Genomic DNA, 25,102 nt, shown 5'->3' on the forward strand with positions numbered 1-25,102 from the left:
AACCACTCCGCCACAGGGCTGGCCCCTACAAAGCTATATTTGTATCATGCTTTACAATTTACTAAGTATTTATATATTATCTCATTTAAAATTTTGAACCTCATATAAACCTTATAAAATAAGTAGGTCTTTTCTTCATAGGTGATCAAACAGGTCACAATAAGTGGCAGAGCTGGGATTTGAACTTGTATAGCATATGTCCCCTTATCCACAATTCTGAAAACTGACAAGTTCTGAAAACCAACTTAAAAAAGAAAAATTGACGCCAAAACTCATTCGACAGCAAAACCTGACCTAAAATGATGTGAGGTTATTTATAGTCTTTGTTTATTCCATTTAGTGTGCTTATTCCTCAGCATAAATATTCATGCCTTTGATTACATGGTGTTGTTCCAGAGTTCCAAATAGAGCGTTTTACATAACACATGGGGTATGCTCTGCATTACTGCCTAAAATTTGAGAAATTCTAAATTCTGAAACATCTGGATTCTTCAAGCTTTTTATTAGTTGGTTTAAAAGAGCAGAAAGTTAATTTTTACTTTTAGTCCGTTTAACGTTTTAAGGCACTGATTGCAGTTTGTTCACTTCTGTCGTTAACTTCTGTTGACCTTTTTATCTACACTTTCCAGTTCGGTAGCACTAGTCATATGTGGTTATTGAGTAGTACTTGAAATGTGCCTGGTGCAAACAGATGTGCTGTAAGTGTAAAATCCACACCAGGTTTCAAAAATTTTGCACGGAAAAAAATACCTCACTTATGTTTAAATACCCATTACATGATAAAACAATATTCTGGATATATTGATTTAAATAAAATATATTATTAACATGTGGCTTGCATTACATTTCTATTGGGTTGCGCAGCTGTGTATCCAGGCTAGTACCATTCCCATTGCCACCTAGCTGGGATTCCGCGGGGCCGAATTACACACATCCCTGGGGCCCAACGGGGCTAAACGAATGCTTTGACAAATTCAGGCCGAAGTGTTGTTCTGTTTTGTGTTCTGGTGCTTTTCAAAGTCTTAAAACAACTGCTAGAAACCCCGAAAAGCCTGCAAATCGCGTTTTCAATAAATTTGTCCAAACCACACCCCATCCTTCACCCTCTTGCGTCTGCGCAGAGGCGGGCCCGTACTGAAGATTGTCCCGCGTGGCTCTCCGTCCGCTCCAGGCGCGCCGGCGCGCGCCGCTCCCGGCGTCGGGGAGACGGCAGCGATGGCGTTCCGGTGTCAGCGGGACAGCTACGCCCGGGAGGTGCGGCCGGCTGGGCGCGGGACCTGCGGCTGCGAGCACTGGGGCGGGGCGGGGCGGTGCGGGAGAAGGGCGCCGCGTGGAGGGAGCGCCGAGCTAGGTTCAGTCCCGGCGTACTGAGGGCGCGGGGCGGGCTTTATTCTCTCCTCCCTCTGCCCAGTTCGCCACCACCGTGGTCTCCTGCCGTCCCGCGGAGCTGCAGACAGAAGGAAGCAACGGCAAGAAGGAGGTGCTGAGCGGTTTCCAAGTGGTGCTGGAAGACACGCTGCTTTTCCCCGAGGGCGGGGGGCAGGTACCAGGCCCGTTCCTCAGCCCGACCTCCCCAGGAAGCTACTAAGTCCTTCATGCTCAGGTGGAAAATGCTCTCCTGCGCCTCTGCCTCAGCCATAATAAATACAGATGTTCAGTTCAGCTCGATTGGTCATCCATCAAGTGTTTATCAACAAGTAGTTATCTGGCTGTAACGTATGTTAGGTACTGTTCCAGGTTCCAAGGATAAGGGGTGAACAAGACAGTGTCTCTTCATATATGAAATGTTTATTGGAGAAGACAGACAAAACCCTGAAGAGATAAAGAAATAGTATGCTAGGTATAAGTATTGTAAAGAAAAATAAAGCTTGAGGGAAAGAGAGTGATGAGATGCTCTCCTAGTAGGGGGCAAGTTGTTTCAGTAGAGATGTAAGTGAAGTAGGGGGGGGGAGCCATTGCAGTTATCTGGTGGTACTGGCAGGGAAGGGGGAGGTATTCCCGACAGAGAGAATGGCGAGTGCAACGGCCCTGAGGTAGGAATTAGGATGTTTGGCAGGGACTGAAAAAGATTCCTCTGAGAGAGTTCAAGTGTGTTAGATGGGTTACAATAGCACAACAGAGGGCAGACTTATCAGTGCTATGACAGAGTAGGGTGTGAACATGGAAGGGGAGGATAACAACCCCAAAGGTGGGCATTATAGGAGAGCCCTTTTCAGCAGAGATAATAGCACAAACAAAGGCAGGGAAGCCTGAGGCAATCTGATGTGTCTGGGTAACTGCAAATAGTCCCATATAGTTGGAGCCTGTGGTGCATGTTGATGACAGGCTGGAGATGACCTTGAAAAGGTAAGTATGGGTCAGTTCAGAGGTCCTTGAAGGATGTGTTCAGGTGTGTGGACTTCATTCAGAAAGCTGTGATGAGCCATGGAAGTACTTAGGCAAAGAAATGACATGAGAAAACACGTTCAATAAACTTGATAGTGAGAAAGTCCCTATTTCATACCACTTGTCATTATTTCAGTGATTTTCCCAACATAGAGGTTTCCTGATCTGCTGAAGGAAAATCTGTGCCCTGAGGTGTCCATAGAAGTTCGCATTTTAGACATCACTTCTTTCAAGAAGTCTTCCCTGATTCCCCAAGACTGTTGGGTCTCTTTCCTTTGAGCTCCTCTAGAACAGTGCACTTTTGCACATTATAGCCTGTTGTAGATCATGTTGCAGTTATCTGTTTACCTGTCTGTATTCTTCTCCAGGCTCTTAGTTCCTTGAGGGACCCTGTCTTGTCTACATTGTATTCTTAGGCTGACACACTGTCTTGTAAGCAGTTGGCACTTGATACTTTTTTAAATGAATGAGTATTTTGGAATCCAATTCTAGTAGTAGTGCAGAGGATGGAGTGGAGGGAGGGAGGAAAATTCAGTCATTTTAGAGACTACTGAAAGATAAGAATGTAAAGTAAGGCAGTGAGAGAGGATTAAGGTTCTTTGAGTTTTACTGAAATCGTCCTTGCTGTAGTTACAATCTGTGTTTTAATTCTGTTCTGAAGAACGAAACATACAGATGTTCACAGTGGAGAGGACAGAGACAGTCCCTTCATGGAACAAAGTGGACCCATCTCACTTGGCATTGCCTCTTGTCCTTTAGGGAATCTTAAATTCTAAGTCTGTTTCTCACATACTTTGCCTAGGGGTCTTTGTATCCAGGAGCTAGGGTGAGCCCTGCCTCCCACTACTGATTTCCTTTACTTCTTTCCCTCAGCCTGATGACCATGGTACAATTGATGGTGTCCCTGTGCTGAGAGTGACCCGCCGGGGGGCTCAGGCTGATCATTTCACACAGACACCCCTGACCCCTGGGAGTGAGGTCCAGGTCCGGGTGGACTGGGAGCGGAGGTTTGACCACATGCAGCAGCATTCAGGTAGGTAGGGTGGGATGGGGGACATACAGAAGGGGCACTTGCCAAGTATGGGGATGCCATGATGGTTGAGATGTGGTTTGGGTTCTCTAGGAGTGAACCCTTTGGAAGAGATGGACGTATTCAGAATCAGCTCTGATTCACGCAGGATATGATAAGTGTTATAGAAGCAATATGAACAATTAAAGGAAATTTATTAGAATGACTGCTGGATTGAGTATTACGCACTTCCCACTTGATATCTTTATCTGGATGTCTCATAGGCTGTTTAAACTCAAAATATCCAAAACAGAGTTAAGAAGCCACCGCCTCCCCTACACCTGATCTTCCGTTAGCAACCACCCAGTTGCTGAAATCCTGGAAGTCAGTGGATCACTGAGTCCTGTCGGTTTATCTTCTGAATATCTCTCCACTTCCTTCCACTGTCAACGCAGTCATCCCCGTCCCAGCTCTCCTTGTCATTCCCCTGGACCTCTGTAGTAGATCATTTGTGAAATGGCATCACAAAGCCTCTTGCAGAATTCTTGTGAGGTTTTTCAATGAAGTATGTCTCAAGAGTATTACCCAGTGCCTGGCAGGTCTTCAACAAGGAGAATTTCTGTGATGATATCACTGAGGGAGCGTGTGACTGTAGGCTTCTCACTCTGTCTCTTGCTCTCTCTGCTCAGGGCAGCATCTTATTACAGCAGTTGCCGACCATCTGTTTGGGCTAAAGACAACATCATGGTGAGCAGGAGGCATAAGACTAACCACAGGGCATGGGTCTCTGACTACCATCTCCTCTCCCAGGCATGGGTCAGGGAGGAGGAGGATAAAAGAAAGAGTAGTATTCAAAATCTGCTGTGTTGTCCTGTTCCCCTTGAAGATGGGGTGGTGGGTGACCTTGTGTTTGTTAGGGGGAACGCAAGGATGAGAGAAGACATTTGCCTTTGATTAGGAAAGAACATGGAATTTGGAGCCCAAACACCTAGGGGTGAATCCTGGCTGCATGACCTTGATCACATTCTTTCATGCCCCTCACCTGTGAAATGGGACTAGCAATCCCTAGTTTACAAGATTTTGGGGAGGATTAACTAACGGCATTTACACAAACATTCTTTGTAAACTGTAAACTTTCCTATATTGTTGTTATTGTCATCATCAGCATCCTGTGACCACCTACTTCTTCTGGCAGGGAGTTAGGGCGACTCCGGAGTGTGATTGAGCTGGATAGCCCCTCTGTAACTACAGAGCAAGTAGCTGCCATCGAGCAAAGTGTCAATGAAAAAATCAGAGATCGGCTGCCCGTGAATGTGCGAGAACTGAGCCTGGATGATCCTGAGGTGGAGCAGGTGAGGGAGAGCCAGCAGGGTGGCCTCTGTAGAATGGCCCTCTGAGGGCGCCTCATCAAAATTCAGACAGCCCTTCTCCCTCCCCTGTGTTCCAGGTGAGGGGCCGGGGTCTGCCGGACGATCATGCTGGGCCCATTCGAGTTGTTACCATCAAGGGTGTTGATTCCAACATGTGCTGTGGGACCCACGTGAGCAATCTCAGTGACCTTCAGGTAGGTGAGAAGGGCTGTTGAATGGTGGGAGAGGGAGTGTCGGGGGAGTGCGGGATCACGACAGGCTGGGAGTGATAGAGGAGGACACTTGAGTCCTAAGCGAATCACTCCTTTATTGCTTCAGAGCTGGGGGAGGTCTAGGTGTCTCCTACCCTCAGGCCCAGCACCCACTGTGGTTTATGCATGTGTGTTACCCGCTTGCCTCATCTAGGTCATTAAAATTCTGGCCACTGAGAAGGGGAAAAAGAACAAAACCAACCTGATATTTCTGGCTGGGAACCGAGTGCTTAAGTGGATGGAGAGAAGTCATGGGACTGAAAAAGCACTGACCTCTCTGCTTAAGTATGCCCCCTTCTGTGGCTCCTGTTTCTCAGAGCCAGGGCGCCCCGGAGCTTAGCTCTCCTACCCCTAATGTAGACAGAATCATCTCAGGGGGGTAAGATGCAATCATAAATGATAAAGCACTTTGCTTTGTAAATCGGATGCACACAAAATGGTTTATTCCTTTTTATCCTCTCCCCTCATTTGCCTGCGAGGCCTCCTTGTCCCCAGGTCCGCATCTGGAGGAAGACAAACTCTCGAGAAGGGCATCATTGATTTATGTCTAACGCCAAAGGCAGTTGGGAAACTGGGCAGGTCTCCACAAACCTCTCTTGCAGGTGTGGAGCAGAGGATCATGTGGAAGCAGTGAAAAAGCTACAGAACTCCACCAAGCTCCTGCAGAAGGTGATTGATTCCATGGAGGGTGGAGTGGGCCTGGGCTCTGCCTGGAATGGGCTCCCCAGACTCAGCCCCTCTGCCTAACCAGATGTGTGGTTTGTCAGAGGAGGAGTGAGGGAGAATGAAGCAGAGGGAAGGTAGTGCTCCTGCTTGTTATCCTTTCTACCTGTTATGTCATCCATTTCAGAGCAACCTGAATCTGCTCAGAGACCTGGCTGTGCATGTTGCTCACAGCCTCAGGAACAGCCCAGACTGGGGAGGTGTGGTTGCATTACACAGGTGAGAGACAAAGCAGAGGGCCTTGGGCTTAGGGCTCAGCCTCTCCCCTGTGTGCAGTGCGTGGTGGGAGGCCGGTCGCTCATTGGTACTCTCAATGCTAAACAGACCCTAAGAAATGTTTTACCTACCAGGTTTCCTAGGTTTGATCTAAACATCTTCACTACAACACTGTAACTTTCATTAGCACCTTTCCTTACCTTCTTCACCATCTAATAGATCTCCACTTATCTGGGTGAATCCTATTTAAGGGAGACAGAAACAAATACAAATCTTGTTTTAAACTACTAAGGCTGAGAAGGCCGTCCTGCTGGCCCTCAGCTAGCAGTTTTTCTCTTTCTTTCTAAGGGGGTCTGGCACTTTGCACAAGCAGGCAGCAGTGAAGCCAGCCTCAGGAGGAGCTGGGCTTCTTGTTTCCCAGCTCACACTCCAACCTGGATCTCACGTCTGTGTCCTTTGTTTTAGGAAGGAGGGTGATTCTGAGTTCATGAATATCATTGCCAATGAGATTGGGTCAGAGGTAAGAGGAGCGTGAGATTCTTTGTCCACCCTGGGTAGAGACCTAAGTAGGGGGCATTAGATTAGCTGAAGTCCCTCCACATGAATACATGAAGAGTAGGGTGCCAGCCAAGCTCTGTTTTAGGTGCCAGGCGGGGTCTATGGTACTGCTCCTTCTGGGGCTGTGACATTTACCAGCTTCTGAGCTAGTTTCATCAAGAGCTGGAACTTCTCCAAACCACTCACATTTATGTGTGCTGAGGGCCTGATTTTAGAAATGCAGGGGTAGGCTAGGCCCTTTGAAGGCCATCCCTTCCATTTTCCTTTGCCTCTGGCTTCATCTGCCCCTTCCTGTCCTGATAGTCCAGAGCTTAGTGATTTCCAGGTCTGTCTTTCACATTTACTCCAAAAACACTTTTCGGCATACCTGCACTGGGCCAAGGAGTGTGTCCGTTTTTCTTCACTTCTTCTGTGTAGAGAGTACTGATTCTCGAGGAGCTCACTCTAGTCTGGGAGACAAACAAGTGCAGAGACATGTTCAATTTAGGGTGATAAATGCTAGAGGCGCAGGAGCACATTAGCTGAAAGGGTGGGGAGGCTTCAGGGGAGGGGCCTTGAAGACTGCTTAGTGGTCATTGACAGACAAGGGAGCAAACGTGGCCAGGCGGAGGGAACCAGGTTTCGTCAATGGCAGGCACAGGGTGCGTCGGGGGAGGGTGGTGGCCAGGCTGCAAAAGTTGGCAGGAGTTAGATCCCTGAAGGCATTTTATGGTTGGTCATGGTCAGCAGCCTTCTGCCGCCTCCTTACTGTTCAACCTAAGTTTCCTATAGTCACTCTCAAAAGGGTTTCTTGGCCCTCATGGGCCAGAGTGGAGGGGCTACAATATTGCTCATCAGAAACCTCGCTTGTGGTTTAGGGGGAAAAATCTGTTCTTTTTTTTGAGTTGAGATATAATTGACTTATGACATTGTGTAAGTATAAGGTGTACGATATGTTGATTTGCTCTATTTATATATTGCAATATGATAAAAAAGAAAATCTGTTCTTGAGACTGATGAGAGTGCAGAGTTGGAGGCCTGACCCACATCCTTAAGTATTGGGGCTCATCTGCTTGTCTTGCCTCCTAGGAGACCTTCCTGTTCTTAACTGTGGGCGATGAGAAAGGTGCTGGACTCTTCCTACTGGCAGGGCCGGCTGAGGCTGTGGAGACCCTGGGGCCCAGGTAATCTTCTGTGGACTGCTTTGCATGGGTAGGAGAGTCTCTAAGCCTAACCTACCAATATAGCCCTTTACCAATGAGAAGGGCCACCACATCTGCCATCTCATTTGGATTCACGTAACAGGCACGTGAGATGGGCTGAGCAGAAACAATTGTCACCATCATCATTCCCAGTTTTACAGATGAGAGATGGCACGTCACGTGCCTGAGAGCTCACAGTTAAAGTGGCAGAACCGAGACTCAAACCCAGGTCTTTTGGCTCCAGATCTCATGTGCTTTCTGCTTTTTCTTTTAGAAATTGAGATTCTTAGGACATACATGAATACAGGTGCTGGATTATCAGTAGGCAGGTGAAGCATATGCTGAAGGCACCAGCAAAGCAGAGGCACAGACAAACTCTCTGGGGAAGAAAAATTAGGATTTGGGGACTAAATCAAAAAAGGCATTGATGTAGTTGTTATGGAAAAGTCAGAACTTTGTTGAACTACTTTTTCCTTGTATTGTTTATATTTCATTATTTTAAATTAGATATGGAGGTGTATTGCCCTGTATTCTTTCTGGCTTTTAGGGTTTTCAAAGTCCTGATTGGCTCTGATGCATCTGTATTCATTGTGAGACATTGAAGGAAAACATAACGTTTAAAGCAGAGGCAGCCAGATGTGGGCTGTTGAGTGGTTTGGGCTGTGTACTCTGTTAAATTTTCAAAATTAGCATCTAATTTTGACACATTCCCACATGGTAGTAGCTTCAAGGAACTGAGCAGTGGCCACGCTCTTCAGACAGGACGGGCTCGTCCAGGTTGCAGAGTCCCACCTTCTCAGTCACCCCCAGCTTCCTTCACTGCTGCTCCCCAAAGGGGTTATGTCCACAGCCCCCTACTCCTAGTGTGCACTGACCCTGCTCCCTGGAGGGTTCCAAACCCATTTCTAGACACTTCTGTTGTTTCCAGTTATTTACTTTTACAATAAGCATAGTATATATAACTTTGTGCACACATGCAGATATTTTTAGGAAGGATTTCTAGAAGCCATCTACTCTTCCTCTACCGCCCCTCAGCCCTTGGGGAAGGACTCAAGGCTGCCCTTGGATTTTCTGTGGTTTCTCTCACAAAGACCTTCTCCCTGACTCTTTCTCTGCTCCCCAGGGTGGCTGAGATCCTGGAAGGCAAAGGAGCAGGGAAGAAAGGCCGCTTTCAGGGCAAGGCCACCAAGATGAGCCGGCGGTTAGAGGTGCAGGCGCTTCTCCAGGACTATGTCAGCACGCAGAGTGCTGAGGAGTGAGGACTCGGGCGCCTCCCTGCCGCCTGCCATTGAGAATGGGCCTCCTGTGACCACAGAATCTCTTGGACAATAAAATAGTTTGACTTGAAATGATTGTAGTACCATGTATATTTATATGACTAATTTATACAGTATAGTCCAGTGTGCTTATGCAATGAATATTTGTGAATAAACAACTTTCTAATTGGGTCCGCTAGGCATAGCTGACGTGCATGAGCATTATGTTGATGGGTTGTGCTAATTTATTGAAACCCAGCTGAAACTTTTCTTCACGCAGAAATACCTGCTGCCTTAGGCGAGTGCACATCAGTCTGGAGGCTTGACGTAGGGCTTAGATTCATCATCTCTGTTTTCTTTTTTTTTCTTCTTTTCCTAGTCCTGTGTTTCAGAACTAAAAAGTATCAGTGACTTTGCAAATAGGTCAAGAAGCCACAAAAATATACAGTAGAAAGATGCTCCAGGTCTGTTATTGAGGCAGAAAAAGGATGCAAAGGGGCCGGCCCAGTGGTGTAGCAGTTAAGTTTGCATGTTCTGCTTCGGTGGCCCAGGGTTCACTGGTTTGGATCCTGGGTGCCGACCTACGCACTGCTTATCAAGCCATGCTGTGGCAGGTGTCCCACATATTAAAAAATAGAGGACGATGAGCACGTTTGTTAGTTCAGGGCCAATCTTTCTCAGCAAAAAGAGGGGGATTGACGGCAGATGTTAGATCTGGGCTAATCTTCCTCAAAAAAAAGGATGGAAAAAGATACCTTGGAAGACGATCCAGAGAAAGCTGGTGTAGCATTATTAATATTAGATGAATGAGACCTTAAGAATCATTATTAGAGATCAAGAGGACGTCATGATAAAAGGAAGATAAAGTAGTTCTAAGTTTGAGTATCTAATAACAGCCTCAAAGTACGTAAAGCAGACGTTGGCAGATCTGAAAGGGGAAACAGACAAATCCACAATTGATGAAAGATTTAAACTCATCTTGCAGTAACTGATAGAACAAGAGGAAGTGTTATCTCGAGGTTAAGAGCATAGACTTTGGAGTTTCACAGACCTGAGTAAAAATCCTGACTTTGTGCGTCTATAGGTGATAAAACCAAAGAAAAGCAAGGAAGTTATTACTTTTAAAAGTCAGGACAGTGTTTACTTCTGGGGGGCAGGATGGAGAAGGGACCCAAGATGGAGGGGAGGGTGGTTTCTGGGGTGCCAGCAGTGTTCTGTTTTTTGACTTGGGTAGCGCTTACGTAGGTGTTTGCGTTATGATTATTCATTATAGTCTACATTTACGTTTTATTCCATGAGGTTATACTTCACAATTTAAGAATACAACTAAAAAACTTCTGGTTCTGTCGTTTACTCACCTGGGGAAAGTTACCTTGCCCTCTCAACCTTCAGTTTTCTCACCAGTGAAATGGTGGTAATGGCAGTGCCCAGTTCTCTGGGGTGTTGTGAAGTAATGTATTCAACTGTAAGTGCTCAAGGAAACCACTTTGTGGATTCCCCGAGATAACTAAGAACACTTAAACTTTTTTTATTCTTGACAGGGAAAGAGTCACCCTGAGCTAGCGTCTGTTGTCTTTTCTTTCTCCCCAAAGCCCCAGTGCATATTTGTATATCCTAGCTGTGAGTCGTTCTAGTTCTTTGTGAGCCGCCGCTGCAGCATGGCTACGAGTGGTGTGGTTCCGCCACCTGGAAAGTGAACCCGGGACACCCAGGTGGTGAGCGCCAAACTTTAACCCCTAGGCTCGCTCTGAACATGTAAGTTTTGATTACCTCATGTTCTGTTCCTGTTTACCTGCAGATTGGGACTGGATTGCAAATGCAGAGTGGCTGCCCTCCCTCCACCCCCAGGTGAGCCCCGTCCCTGCATGGTGCTGCTGCGGCTGTGGGTGCGGGCGTCCCGTGTGCTTTCCTGAGTTATTTGGAGCTATGATTGAGCCCAAGGGAGGCTTCTTTTGAGCCCAGCGGCTACTGGCAAATAGCTTCAGCTTAGGGATTCATCTCCTTGTTCACACAAGGACTTTATTCAGGTAAAATTCCCACCTGAGGAAGTCTGCTGCTGTTCATGCTAGAGAAACTGAGGCAGGCAGGGAGCATGGCTTCAAAGAGTTTTAGTGGAAGGAGTTGAGTGGTGACCTCGTGCAGTGGCTTCCAAGCTTTTCAGTTTAAATGAAGGCAGCCTTTCTTCATGAGGTCTTCATACAGAAGCCCAATGTAGAAATGGGTGAAAGCTGCGCTGATCTGCTTGGAACAGGGAGTGGAGGCTTGGAGTTTTGCGAGCCCTTAGGAAGGCCCTCAGGCCCCCCGTGGAGCCACAGGGCACCATTTGAAACCCATTGGTTTAGTGCAACCACCTTATTTTATAGATAAGGAAGTTCTGGCAGGTTAGGTGCCAGTGGTGCATAATTAGTACCATAGTGCAATAAGCTCCTGAGGTAGTTACTTAAAAAGGTTAGTTTCAAATTTAACAAGTAATTTTCCTTTTTGAGGAAGACTGGCCCTGAGCTAACATCTGTGCCCATCTTCCTCTACTTCATATGTGGGATGCCCGCCACAGCATGGCTTGCCAAACGGTGCCTAAGTCTGCACCTGGGATCCGAACCAGCAAACCCCGGGCTGCTGTAGCAGAATGTGTGAACTTTGCCGCTGTGCCACTGGGCCAGCGCCAAAACAAGTAATTTTTAATGCGCCATTCCATTTCAAAATGTAGGCAAATCCCCCCAAACAGCCCTTGCATTTTCCCCCACAGAGCATGTCAGTCATGATGTTTGGAGTTGTGCTGACCCTTCACATTCAAACTTACAGTTGAATCCTGGGTCTTCTGGTGAAGTTCAGGGATTCCACGTGCTGTGATATCATACTGGTAGGAAGTTTGGGGTACAAATGAATAAAAATGTAGTCTGTGAAACCAGGAAATTAGTGATATCCCTTTCAGTCTTTGCAAGAGGAAACATTTTATTCACAAATTACCTCTTTTCTAAACACAATCCCAATTTTAGGAGCTGTCCAGTACTAATTCCCAATTTTCCAACTAGATTCCAGGTCTTTCTAGGACTGTCCTAACTAAGGTCGCAGAGTCAAAACAGAATTCCAGGCCTGGAAGGAAACTTACAGATTGACAATCTGATCTGGCAAATGAGGAGATAAACTCTTTTTTCTTTATTGTGGTGAAATAAACATAACATAACATTTACCATTTTAACCATTAAAGGAGATAAACTTAAGTGAATTGTCCAAAGGTATGCCACTCAATGGTAGAGCCCCAGTAGGAGTCTCGTCCCTGAACTTTTGTGCAACCTCTTCCTGCGGCAGCCCACTGCCTCAAAACTCAAGGTTTCATAACCCGGGCGATCTTGTACCCGTCCTCCAAATAGTGCACAAACTCCCCTTACACGTGAGCAGTTAAGACAGCTGAGTCAATGATGGGCCAAAATCTGACGCTGCCACTTTCGGTGGTAAATATTTTAGCCCCTCAACTGGTGAATGAGCTCTCTGTTGGTGTTGGCAAAAATTACTCACCTTTGTAATTAAGATCTTAAGCTGAAATCAACCTAACACTCAGATCCAGCCACAATTAACTTTAGCCAGAACAAATAGTCAAGGCATAGACAGTCAGGATGAAATGACACAAGAAAAAGAAGGAGAAAACTGCCACCTAGGGGAGATAAACTGGCTGCGCCTTTGGGCAGCTGCTTCCGTTTCTTCCTCCAACCCTGAGAGGAGCATCATGAAATGAGCTTCTGGACGTAAACGTGGTTTGCTGAAAGAGAAGTGAAGTTTCATAGAATAGGCCTCTGGGACGATCCAGCTTTGGTGGGGAATCATTTTTTCCTCATGTTTCAAGAGACCTTAAGGAGAGAATGACAAGGTCTAATGAGTCTTCTCTGAAAGTGAAAGAAGCTGAAACAGCTTGTCTGGTAAGATTGAAAGCCAGAAGGCAGCCTACATGTGAAGGACAGGACCCTGGAGTCGGAGGGCCTCAGCTGGGTCCAGGAGATGGATTGGTGGGAGAGCTGGGCTGCAAGGAGGTGGCCAGAAGGAAGGGGAATTTGAGTTTCTGAGGCAAAATTTAGGCATTGATGCTGCATCACTAGGCCTAAGCATCATCAGGAGATTTTTAAAATGTGTTTTGTAAAAGTCTTCCCCTTGGGGCCGGCCTGGTGGCTCAGCGCTTAAGTGCGCACATTCTGCTTTGGCTGCCCGGGGTTCGCTGGTTCGGATCCCACGTGCGGACATGGCACCGCTTTGTACGCCATGCTGTGGTAGGCATCCCACATATAAAATGGAGGAAGATGGGCATGGATGTTAGCTCAGGGCCAGTCTTCCTCAGCAAAAAGAGGAGGATTGGCAGCAGTTAGCTCAGGGCAAATCTTCCTCAAAAAAAAAAGTCTTCCCCCAACCCTGCCCCTGAGCCACCCAGTTCCCCTTGACGGAGACAACCACTGTTATCAACTTCTCGTGCATCCTCTGGTAGTATTTTTTCATAGATGTGTATCAATCTTGCCTCTTTTGAAACATAAATGGCACATACTGTACACTCCTCTGCATCCTGCTTTTCTCAAATAGGTGTCATGTTTTAAGACAAAACCATAGTATAGAAATCATGCAGGACAAAATGGGTTCACCGGTGGGAGGCGGGCAAGTCGTCTTTGCTTCATAGAAGGTTCCTCACTTACAGGAGGACTCAGGCAGATCCCCTTGAACAGAGACCCACGTGAATTCATTTTCTCTGTGTGTGAGATCTCCCTCTGTCCCTTTGTGTTTCTGTTTCATCAGGGTGTCAGAGCAATGGGTTGGAGGCCACCCTTGCTTGCCACCACTCAGCTGGATTCTGGTCATGTAGGCCTAGAGTCACCGTATCATTTATGATCCAAATGTGGGCGCTTCTGAGAGTGAAACGAGTGCTCCACACATGATGCCAGCACCCCAGTCACAAACCCGGACTGTCCCAGGCAAACCAAGGGGTCTGGTCTCCCTGCAGAGACTCCCCCTGAGCTTCTGTTTCTTGACCTGAAAATGAGGATGTGAACACGGTGTCCTAAGAAAGATGGAACTTTCCGAAATAACTCAATTAGGAAAATATATAAACACTTGAGCAAATTATGTGAAAAACATTAATTAGTTGTGTAAACAAAGGGAAAATGAGGGAGCATTTTTGGACTGGTAATGTCATTCACGCCTGTCAAAGGGCCCTAATCCAGTAGCCTGGGGAGAGGGGAGAGGAACAGTTTGTGTTCAGGGCATGGGTGGACTGTCCTTCCTGAGGTTTACCGGAAAACAAAGCAGAATGAGTTTAATCGTCTGTCAGAGTAGCGTCAAATGAGCACAAACAGAATAATAAATATTTTATCAAGTAGCACAAAAAGTGATAGAGTTTTATGTACATATACATACATACATAGATTGTGTATTCTGGAACGTTATTATAACCCACTCTTACAGCGTAGAAATAGTGAGAAGGGGCACCTTGTCTTCTAAGAAAGTTTTATGACTTAAGTATCCATTAGTCACTGAAGATGTAGACGTTGTGGCTTGCACCAAGGTGAGGGTGTCCTGTGTGACCGGATGTGCACAGATAGGATGTGGGTCACATGTTAGTATGAAAGATGAAGGACAGACACAGAGCAGGGGACACACTGAAGTCAGGAAGGCACTGTGCCCCAATGTCCTGTAGCCCCATCCCACCCTTCAGTCCTGAGTGGAAACCAGTGAGTCGGCCAAGCTATGCTAGAATGCCAGGTCTTTTCCTTAAAAAGAACTTAAATAAACTCCAGGGCCTTGCTGGGAAAACAGACAGCTCAACACACTCTAATGAAAAACTCTTGCAGAAAGCTTCTGTGTCTCCCATTTCTTTGCTGAATTTGGTCCAAACAGTGACTAAAGCGCCCTTGATGGAGGGCAACCAGGGCTATCTGGGAAAAATGACGGAGAAGTTTCCTTCTTTCTCTAGAAATGTCTGCACCTTCTGTGCAGACTACTGCTGGCAGAGTGCCAGGCTCTCAACTTTAAGGAACAAGAGGGAGTCTTAGTGAACTGACCTGGGCCTGTGTCCAGAGCGGAAGAGGTGCTCACAGGGCAGCCTTCTCTTGCTTTTGCTGAGCCCTTTCATAACTCCCTGCAGGAGCGACCTGCAGCCAAGGCTTGCTGGTAAATATTGTCTTCAAACACCAACCTCAAAGCCAAGTGTTTCAGAAATAAGGGAAGAGGCAACGTTTTCTTCTGTGGAAATGAAAGTCCCTCTTCCTTTCATATCATCTGCTTTTATTGTTGTTGACTTGTGCATAAAAAATCACAGAATTCATTTGTTCATTTATTTAATAGATGTTTATTGAGAGTGTGGTGTGTTCTGGACACTGTTCTAAGAACGAGGCCACACTGGTGAATGATGCGGCTGTGGTCAGTGTTCTGACGGCATTTACGGCCATGCAGAAGAAAGACAGGAAAGGGACAAGCAAATAAATGTAAAATTATACATTTTGTTAAGTCAAAGAGGAAAAGAACAGGGTGAAATGAAAGAAAATAAGGGGGGAGGAGAGCAGGGGAGGGTTGTGGTAGCGACAAAGGAGGCTTGGGGAGAATTTAGTCCCCTCATGACCTCCAGCATCCAGGCCATCTCAAATAAAGCAGTGTGCTTACTAGGTAAGCAAAACTAGTTTGTTGGGACTGCAGAGTGGCATAGTGGTTACGTTCGTGTGCTCTGCTTCAATGGCCAGGGGTTCATGGGCCTGGATCCCAGGCGTGGACCCACACACAGTTCATCAAGCCATGCTGTGGTGGTGTCCCACATACGAAACAGAGGAAGATTGGCGCAGATGTTAGCTGAGGGCCAATCTTCCTCACCCAAAAAACTCCCCAAAACAAAAAACTAGTTTGTTTCCCTTCCAACCAGATGGTAATCACTGAGACCCTTCGTTATAGAAATTCTGGAGCTGTGAATTGTCCTCAGGCCCAGAAGGTGACCATGGCCTTGAAGAGGCTGCTGGATTTATCTATGAGTCATCCATGCTTTGGGCACCTTTTATGTGACTGCTACAGGGAGGCAAACAGACAGACATGGAACTCCTGTTGCTCTTCATCCAAATGAGCCTCTCCTGCCCCTGCTAGTCCATTTCTTCTGATTCCCAGAGGCCCACCTGCCTCCCCGTTATCAGAAGGCAAACCCTGTGTTACACCTCAGCAAAAAGAGAGTGACAAAGACACAATTGTCTGAAAAAGACCTCATGAACACGGGGAAGGTGTGCTTGCTAGAAACCTCTGCCAATTGCAATTCCAAGTAGTGAAAAGCCAACTTCAGTGCCACTGCACAATTTTTATTTTATTATTGTGTGGTATTGTTAAATTATTGGTTGATATTAAACCAATACTTTTATATACTTCTTCCAGGCATTGTTCAAATCACCTTATAATTATCAACTTGTTTAATTCTCATAACAACCCCATGAGATAGATCTTGTTGTCATCCCCATTTTACGGATGAGGATACTGAGGCACAGAGAGGTAAAGAGCTTGCCTGAGGTCACTCAGCTAGTAAATGGCAGGGTATATCTTTGAACCAGCAGCCTGGCTCCCGAGTCCATCTGTCTAATCACTGTGCTGTGTGGCCTCTTGGTGTGTCTACTATATACTTTAAAAGATCACGCAAATTATGTATGTGACCAATATCTTTTCTTTCATAAGCTAGCATCTCTCTCATGGTTAAATAAGTGATTTCAGGACAGGGGCATTTAAGGATCTTCAGGCTGTCTGGTGTTTTTGGCAAGGAAAAAGGATCCAATAAGCAAGCTATAAATAGAAGTGAAAAACTTCCATTATAATGTTGCCATGTGGCCTTTAATTTTGCCTCTGTTAGAGCAGGTACATGCATTATAATGCTGGAACTGAAGAGCTGGGGGGTTATCCTTTTGGGGTCCAGAAGAAAAGCTCCTGATTCCCTACATTTAATTCTAAGCCTGCGTTTCTCCGCATTTTCTGTTACTCTGGGCTCGCTCTCTATGGAGACAGTATTACATGTGTTTCACAAATGGTGCTAGAAAAAGGGTATTTTTCCTATTTTGGAACCTTGGTGTGAGTGAATTGGTGATTTCCACTCAGCTGAAAAACTGCCTCTCTGGAAAAGTTCAGCTGCCCCGTTTTTCTTTGCTTTGTCTTTGGTGTCTGTTACCAGCCAAAGTAACTCATCCTGACGTTTTACATGAAAACTAATTTTGAATTTCTTCTGCTCTTGTAATTTGCTTCTTGCTCCAAACCAGAATCCCGTGGCAGCCTCAGTCCCAGCATCCAGGCGCCGTCTTTTGCAGTTTGACAGCAGGGGGTGCTGCAAGCCTGTGGTTCCTGAGGCCTCTGCCAGAAAAAAGAAGGCTAAAAGAGCCCCTGCTCATTCAGCCAGCCTGAAGGAAGGCTTCTAATCATCCTGTTCCCTTGTCTGTGGGATGTGGAGTAATCAGACGTTTCCCAAAATGCAAGCAGGGGATCAAGAGACGAGATGTGGCCTTCTGGAAATGATTTGTCTTTTGTGTTTTTGAGAGTTTTAACCCTTCTCTGATTAAATTGATGCTTCATATTTTATGCATTTAACTCCACCAAGGCCAGAGATTCTGCTGGGTCCTAACAATTCAGAAAACAGTATTTGTTGTTCCCATTTCCAAGGCTTTCTCTGAATTCCTTTGTACTAATTCTATCAATGGCTACGAGACAACAGACAACATTTTTGTATTTTCTTCATCTTTTTTAAAACTGGGGCTTGAATGTTATCTCCAGGCTGTCTCTCAAATTTTCTCCTTCTTCCTGAAATTATGCATGTTTAACTCATTTTTTTCAGCTTCTTGACTCTACAGCTCTTTCAACTTTTGATTGTTGATAGAGTGGAACAATGACGTTCCATATTTCTGGCTCATTTAGTTATCCTTTGCTTTCTAATTAAATTTACTTTATAAGAATCTAGATGTCCCCCATAAATCAATGGGTGATTTATTTTTATAAAATCCTCACAATAGGCTTTCATGGCAAGATGTGCTGACGAGTTCCTAATTTAACCTGGTGGATACACGTTGAATTTGTTCACCATTTCTTAAAGCATAGAGTGTATCTATCTTGGAGAGCTGGCTTCAACTGTTTCTACGTGGTTCCGTGGCCACTGTGAGAAGATGGATACGAGGATGCAGAGGGAGCTTGCACAACATATGAGGAAAGCTGTGGCTGCAAAGACTGGCCTCTGATGGCATCAGCAGTCACCTGGAGTTTAAAGCTTGACATGATTCTAGAGATGAGCAAAATAGGGATGCTGGTAGGCAGACGAGGACTCAGACAGGTTACGGCCTGTGCTCCCTTTCTAGAACAAACAATATTGGATTGGACTGGATTGGATTTGTTGGATGAACTCTGGCAAAAGAAGAGTTCAAGAAAGAGGACAACATAGGCTATAAGAAACAGCAAAGCTAAGCAAGGACTGTAGGTGAAGGTGCTATGATATAACAGCTGTGTCACATGACAACGAACACTGAAGTCCTTGATGAGCTGAAGGTGTATGTCATATCTTCCAAGGAGAAAAGGCAAAGACAATTAGAAACTTCGAAGAAAACCAAAAAGATCCACTGTTCAAGAAAGTCATGGTCTGAAAACAAAGCAAGCCGTAATTTTATTTTATTTTTATTTTCATTGTGGTAAACATTGGTGTATAACATTATATAAATTTCAGGTGTATATCATTGTATTTCGATTTCTGTGTAGATTACATTATGTTCACCACCCGAAGACTAGTTACAATCCATCATCACACACATGTGCCTAATCACCCCTTTTTCCCTCCTCCCTACCCCCTTCCCCTCTGGTAACCACCAGTCCAATCTCTGTCTCTATGTGTTTGTTTGTTGTTGTTTTTATCTTCTATTTAGGGGTGAGATCATATAATATTTTACTTTCTTCCTCTGATTTATTGCACTTAGCGTAATATCTTCAAGGTCCATCCATGTTGTCACAAATGGCCAGATTTCATCATTTTTTATGGCTGATTAGTATTCCATTGTGTATATATACCACATCTTCTTTATCCGTTCATCCCTTGATGGGCACGTAGGTTGCTTCCAAATCTTGGCTATTGTGAACAATGCTGCAATGAACATAGGGGTGCATATATCTTTATGCATTTGAGTTTTCATGTTCTTTGGATAAATACCCAGCAGTGGAATAGCTGGGTGGTATGGTAGTTCTAGTCTTAATTTTTTGAGGAATCTTCATACTGTTTTCCATAGTAGCCACACCAGTGTGCACTCCCACGAGCAGTGTATGAGAGTTTCCTCATCTCCACATCCTCTCCAGCACTTGTTATTTCCTGTGTTGTTAATTATAGCCATTCTGATGGGCATGACGTGATATCTCATTGTAGTTTTTTTCCCCTTATTATCTTTTTTTATTGAGGTCATAATAGTTTATAACATTGTAAAATTTAAGTTGTATATTATTATTTGTCAGTCACCATATAAATGTACCCCTACACCCCTTGTGCCCACCCCCCAACCTCCTTCCTCCTGGTAACCACTTAAATGTTCTGTTTGTCCGCAAGTTTGTTTATCTTCCACAAATGAGTGAAATCATATGGTGTTTGCCTTTCTCTGTCTGGCTTATTTCACTTGACATAATACCCTCCAGGTCCATCCATGTGGGACAATTTTGTCTTTTTTATGGCTGATTAGTATGCCATTGTATATATACACCACATCTTCTTTATCCATTCATCGGGCAGTGGGTACTTGGGTTGCTTCCATGTTTTGGCTGTTGTGAAAAATGCTGCAATGAACATAAGGGTGTGTAAGTCTTTTTGTATTGTTGATTTCAAATTCTTTGGATTAAACACCCAGTAATGGGATGGTTGGGTCATATGGTATTTCTATTTTTAATTTTTTGAGAACTCTCCATACTGTTTTCCATAGTGGCTGCACCAGTTTGCATTCCCACCAGCAGTGGATAAGGGTTCCCTTTTCTCCACATCCTCTCCAACATTTGTTATTTTTTGTCTTGGTGATTATAGCCATTCTAACAGGCATAAGTAATATCTAAGTGTAGTTTTGATTTGCATTTCCCTGATGATTAGTGATGTTGAGCATCTTTTCATGTGCCTGTTGGCCACCTGTATATCTTGTTTGGAAAAATGTCTGTTCATACCCTCTGCCTACATTTTTTTGGGGGAGGTGGGGAGGAAGATTGCCCCTAAGCCAACATCTGTTGCCAATCCTCCTCTTTTTTCATTTTTCTCTCCCCAAAACCCCAGCACTCAGCTGCACATCCCAGCTGCAAGTCCCTCCAGCCCCACTGCGTGGGACGCGGCCACAGCATGGCTTGATGAGTGGTGTGTAGGTCTGTGCCCAGGATCTGAACTGGTGAACCCCCAGCCGCTGAAGTGGAGTTTGCAAACCCAACCACTACACCACTGGGCCAGCCCCCTCTGCCCACTTTTTGATTGGGTTGTTTGATTTTTTGTAGTTCAGTTGTGTGAGTTCTTTATATATAATGGAGATTAACCCCTTGTTGCATATATGATTTGCAAATATTTTCTCCCAGTTGGTGGGTTGTCTTTTTGTTTTCATCCTGGTTTCCTTTGCCATCCAGAAGCCCTTTAGTCTGATGAAGTCCCACTTATTTATTTCTCTTTTGTCTCGCTTGTCTGGGAAGACGTGGTATTCGAAAGGATCCTTTTAAGACTGATGTCAAAGAGTGCACTGCCTGTATTTTCTTCTAGAAGTTTTATGGTTTCAGGTCTTACCTTCAAGACTTTGGTCCATTTTGAGTCTATTTTTGTGTATAGAGAAAGATAATGGTCTACTTTCATTCTTTTGTATGTGGCTAACCAGTTTTCCCAACTCGATTTATTGAAGAGACTTACCTTTCTCCATTGTATGTTCTCAGCTCCTTTGTTGAAAATTAGCTGTCCATAGATGTGTGGTTTTATTTCTGGGCTTTTAATTCTGTTCCATTGATGTGTGTACTTGTTTTTGTACCAGTTCCATGCTGTTTTGATTACTGTAGCTTTGTAATATGTTTGAAGTCAGGGATTGTGATGCCTCCAGCTTTGTTCTTGTTTCTCAGGGTTGCTTTGGCTATTCGGGGTCTTTTGTTGCCCCATGTGAATTTTAAGATTCTTTGTTCTATTTCCATGAAGAATGTCATTGGGATTATGATTGGGATTGCACTGAATCTGTAGATTGCTTTAGGTAGTATGGACATTTTAACTCTGTTTATTCTTCCAATCCGTGTGCATGGAATATCTCTCCAATTCTTTATGTCGTTATCAATTTCTTTCAGTAATGTCTTATAGTTTTCCTTGTATAGGTCTTTCACCTTCTTGGTTAAATTTATTCCTAGATATGTTAGTCTTTTTGTTGCAATTGTAAATGGGATTGTATTCTTGAGTTCTCTTTCTGTTAGTTCATTATTGGTGTGTAGAAATGCTCCTGATTTTTGTAAGTTGACTTAGTACCCTGCAACTCTGCTGTAGTTGTCGATTATTTCTGATAGTTTTCTGATGGATTCTTTCGGGTTTTCTATATAAAAAATCATGTCGTCTGCAAACAGCGAGAGTTTCACTTCTTCATTGCCTATTTGGATTCCTTTTATATCTTTTTCTCAAAGCAAGCCATAATGTTGAAATGAATTTGAGAAATGATGAAACAGAAGGAGCAGCATTTTCTAGACCACCAAGGCTGAGCCTCCTTTAGTCAGGTAGTTTGGGGTGGGGGTGAGGGAGCAGTGGGACTGGTAGATGCTCTCATTTCGTGTACAATCATTTTGGATTTACAACAGTTGCTAATCACAATTGTTTCCCCATGATGTGCTTTGTTGTTTCTTTTTCCTTTGATTGCCTTTTACAGGACAGTTTTACAGGATATTTTTAAAGATTTTGGTTTTCCTTTTTCTCCCCAAAGCCCTCTGGTACATGGTTGTATATTTTAGTTGTGGGTCCTTCTAGTTGTGGCATGTGGGACACGTGGGATGCCACCTCAGCATGGCCTGACGAATGGTGCCATGTTCGCCCCCCGGATCCGAACCAGCAAAACCCTGGGCCGCTGAAGTGGAGCGCATGAACTTAACCACTTGGCCACGGGGCCGGCCCCAACAGGATATTTTTAGATGTATTCAAATTATTTACCAACAGTTATGGCCAGAACACTGATCACTTTCAACCAACATTTACTGATGCCTGCCATATGCCAGGGACTATTTTAGGTGCTTGGAATACATCTGTGAACAAAACAACAATTCTTGCCCTAGTAGACTTTATATTTTAGTGATGCAGGCACAGGATAAACAATAAATAAAATCAATAAGTAAACACAAAAGAAAAAAGGTAGAAGGGAAGGGAAGGAGAATTGGGAATGCAGAGGGTCGGAGGGGAGAGGAAGGCGGTAGGGCGGGTGGAAATTTTAAATAGGGACATCATGGAAGGCTTTACTGAGGAGATGAGAATTGAGCAAGATGATGGAGGTGAGGGCAGCAGGCACGGAGGGATGTGAGGGCAGAGTCTGGGGGCAGAGGGAGGAGCTGGTGCCAAGCCCTAAGGCTGGAGTGTGCCTGGCCTGCTAGGAAGGCAATGAGCTGGAATGGCTGGAGTGATAGTGGCTTAGAGAGGTAAGGGGCCTTGTGGGCCCCTGTGAGGAGTACAGCTCTTACTCTGAGTGACAGTCCACCTCCTGAAGTGTTTTAAGCACATGGGCCAGGGTCTGACTTTCATTTAAAAATAATTGCTACTACTACTCTGTTGAGGCTAGTGCTATAATCCAGGTGAGAGAAGCTGATGGCTTGAATCCAGGTGAGAAGTGGTGGGCCTGGATATACTTGAAGATAAAGCCATTGGGACTTCCTGACCCATGGGATGTGGGAGTGAGAGAGAGAGGAGTGAAGGACCATTCCTGGGCTTGAAGGGTGGTGCCAATCAGGGAGCGGCTGGAACTGACGCCCTGGAGCAGGGCCCTGGGAGCCCGTTGCTAGGTCCTTCATTGCTGTGGCTGTGTCGGGAGGGTCCCGAGGGAGGCGCCAGGACAGCAGGGGCACTTGGGGAGCTCTGTGCAGGCAATGTGTCTCTTCTGGTGCAGCCCTGGATACTGTGCTTATGGCTCAGTTTTTCCTATTCTTTTCTCTTGGAGAATGAACCTAAAAGTAGGCTTTGATCTTAAAATTTTTTTTTTTTTCGGGTAAGGAAGATTGGCCCTGAGCTAACATCTGTTGCCAATCCTCCTATTTTCGCTTGAGGGAGATTGTTGCTGAGCTAACATTTGTGCCAGTCTTCCTCTATTTTGTACGTGGGATGCTGCCACAGCATGGCTTGATGAACGGTGTGTAGATCTGCACCTGGGATCCGAACCCGTGAACCCTGGGCCACCAAAGTGGAACTCACAAACTTAACCACTATGCCACTGGGCCTGCGCTATTAAATTTTTCTTTTTAATTTAAAAAAATAGGCTTTTGATTATCTGGTTTGTGTCAGAGAGATCTTCTGATTTTTATGGAACAGTTGACTAAGTTTAACTACCTGGAAACAAATATTTCTCATTAAGAAACATTAGCTTAAAAAAAAAAGTATAGTAAACAAAAAAGAAAAAAAATTAGAGAAAGCCTGAGACTTTGGGATCCCACAATTTTCACTCTGCCATTTTGATTGTAAGGATGTTTTAACTCAGGAGACATTTTCTCATAAATGCATACTTTTAAATCATAATTATACCACCATTGATGACTTTTCATTAAAACTCTATAACTTAGGGGTTAAAAAAGAAAAGCATAGGGGCTGGCCCAGTGGCTCAGTGGTTAACTTCGCACGTTCTGCTTTGGTGGCCCGGGGTTTGCCGGTTTGGATCCTGGGTGTGGACATGACACTGCTTGGCAAGCCATGCTGTGGTAGGCATCCCACATATAAAGTAGAGGAAGATGTTAGCTCAGGTCTAATCTTCCTCAAAAAAGAAAAGAAAAGAAAAGCATAGTGGTCCAACAAACTCTTCATATTGCTCACATTTTTTTTAACCTTTACAGAAATCTCTAATGTCTCTGATGAAATATTTGTCTGAAGTTCAGGAGCTCTTTCAGTTCCAAGTTGACTTATTTTTGTTACATCCAATACTTTTTATTTCAAAATCTAAGCAGGAGTTAGTTCTGGGAAATGAGATTGGACTGATTTTTATTTTCACCTTACACTTTTCAGGAGTTTCCAACACTTCTTAGGGAAATGATCTTCTTTATAATTCCTTTGTGTGATACTTTTCTAACCAGAAAAGGCAAGAACTATAATTTTTCCAAGTTAAATTAAAATATCCTGCGAGAATAAATGTCAGCTTCCCAAATGTCAGCTCAGCAAATAATAACAAAAACAAAATGTTCCTTGAAACTCTCTCAGTTATGATTTTATTCCAGAAGAATTCACTATCTTAGAAGGATGTCTGGCTGTCAGAAGGCTGCCTCGAAAAATGCACATGAAAAGAATGCTGGCTCTGGTCAGTGTGTGTGTGTGTGTGTATGTGTGTGTGTGTATCTGCATGTATGTGGGTGTGTTGGGGGGTTGTGTTTCCTGCTGTTTATGGAAGGACAGGTTCATGACCTAGAGTAAGAAGACCCACCCAGGGCCAGCCCAGTGGCGCAACAGTTAAGTTTGCACTTTCTGCTTCGCTGGTTCGGATCCCAGGTGCGGACATGGCACCACTCATCGAGCCATGCTGTGATGGGCGTCCCACATAGAAAGTAGAGGAAGATGGGCACAGATGTTAGCTCAGGGCCAGTCTTCCTCAGCAAAAAGAGGAGGGTTGGTGGCAGATGTTAGCTCAGGGCTAATCTTCCTCAAAAAAAAAAAAAAAAAGACCAACCCAACAGACACCATTGTCAACGAAGTTATGGCATAATGGTAGTTGGCAAGACATATGAGGAATACAAGAGAAGGAAATACAATTACATTGCAGATGAGAGATTAAAACTTTAAGCAGAAATACAGTATTGTAGATAAGGTAAATTAAAAGACATATTGGGGAAAAAATGTAAGTTTCCATTAGAAAAATTATTGTGAACTCATGACCTTTAGCAGAAATACGTTTCCTTGGTTCTGACCCTGACTGCAGCCCATTCACAGCAGCACTTCTGCCAACTCCCTCTCACTAAAAGAAATGGAAACATCTTGGAGGATGAT

General features: G+C 44.7%; 1 protein-coding gene and 2 long non-coding RNA genes across 3 annotated transcripts; 2 read left to right on the plus strand and 1 right to left on the minus strand.

The window, feature by feature from the left end:
* The first annotated feature begins 1,098 nt into the window (after nt 1-1,098).
* AARSD1 (alanyl-tRNA synthetase domain containing 1) lies at nt 1,099-9,042 on the plus strand. The gene is made up of 12 exons (XM_008543400.2): nt 1,099-1,254; nt 1,412-1,543; nt 3,259-3,418; nt 4,084-4,141; nt 4,590-4,746; nt 4,842-4,958; nt 5,170-5,300; nt 5,618-5,684; nt 5,866-5,957; nt 6,420-6,474; nt 7,581-7,675; nt 8,817-9,042. Exons 1-12 carry the CDS (start codon nt 1,216-1,218, stop codon nt 8,950-8,952), a joined length of 1,239 nt encoding a protein of 412 aa, XP_008541622.2. The 5' UTR covers nt 1,099-1,215; the 3' UTR covers nt 8,953-9,042.
* On the minus strand, nt 6,880-11,864 carry LOC139074036 (uncharacterized). The gene is made up of 3 exons (XR_011523346.1): nt 11,750-11,864; nt 9,236-9,330; nt 6,880-6,961 (listed from the first exon to the last, which is right to left on the minus strand). It is a non-coding gene; the product is annotated as an uncharacterized lncRNA (long non-coding RNA).
* LOC139074037 (uncharacterized) lies at nt 10,657-21,507 on the plus strand. Its single transcript, XR_011523347.1, has 2 exons — nt 10,657-10,797; nt 17,196-21,507. It is a non-coding gene; the product is annotated as an uncharacterized lncRNA (long non-coding RNA).
* The last annotated feature ends 3,595 nt before the right edge of the window (nt 21,508-25,102 follow it).

The sequence above is a fragment of the Equus przewalskii genome, chromosome 10 (genome assembly GCF_037783145.1).
Source record: "Equus przewalskii isolate Varuska chromosome 10, EquPr2, whole genome shotgun sequence".
Lineage (NCBI taxonomy): Eukaryota > Metazoa > Chordata > Mammalia > Perissodactyla > Equidae > Equus > Equus przewalskii.

Excerpts from the sequence above, each read along its gene's own strand:
- AARSD1 (XM_008543400.2), top strand. The coding sequence starts at position 1,216 with ATGGCGTTCCGGTGTCAGCGGGACAGCTACGCCCGGGAG. Across the intron at positions 3,419-4,083 it reads CCACATGCAGCAGCATTCAG|GGCAGCATCTTATTACAGCA; the intron begins GTAGGTAGGGTG and ends CTCTCTGCTCAG. Across the intron at positions 6,475-7,580 it reads CCAATGAGATTGGGTCAGAG|GAGACCTTCCTGTTCTTAAC; the intron begins GTAAGAGGAGCG and ends CTTGCCTCCTAG.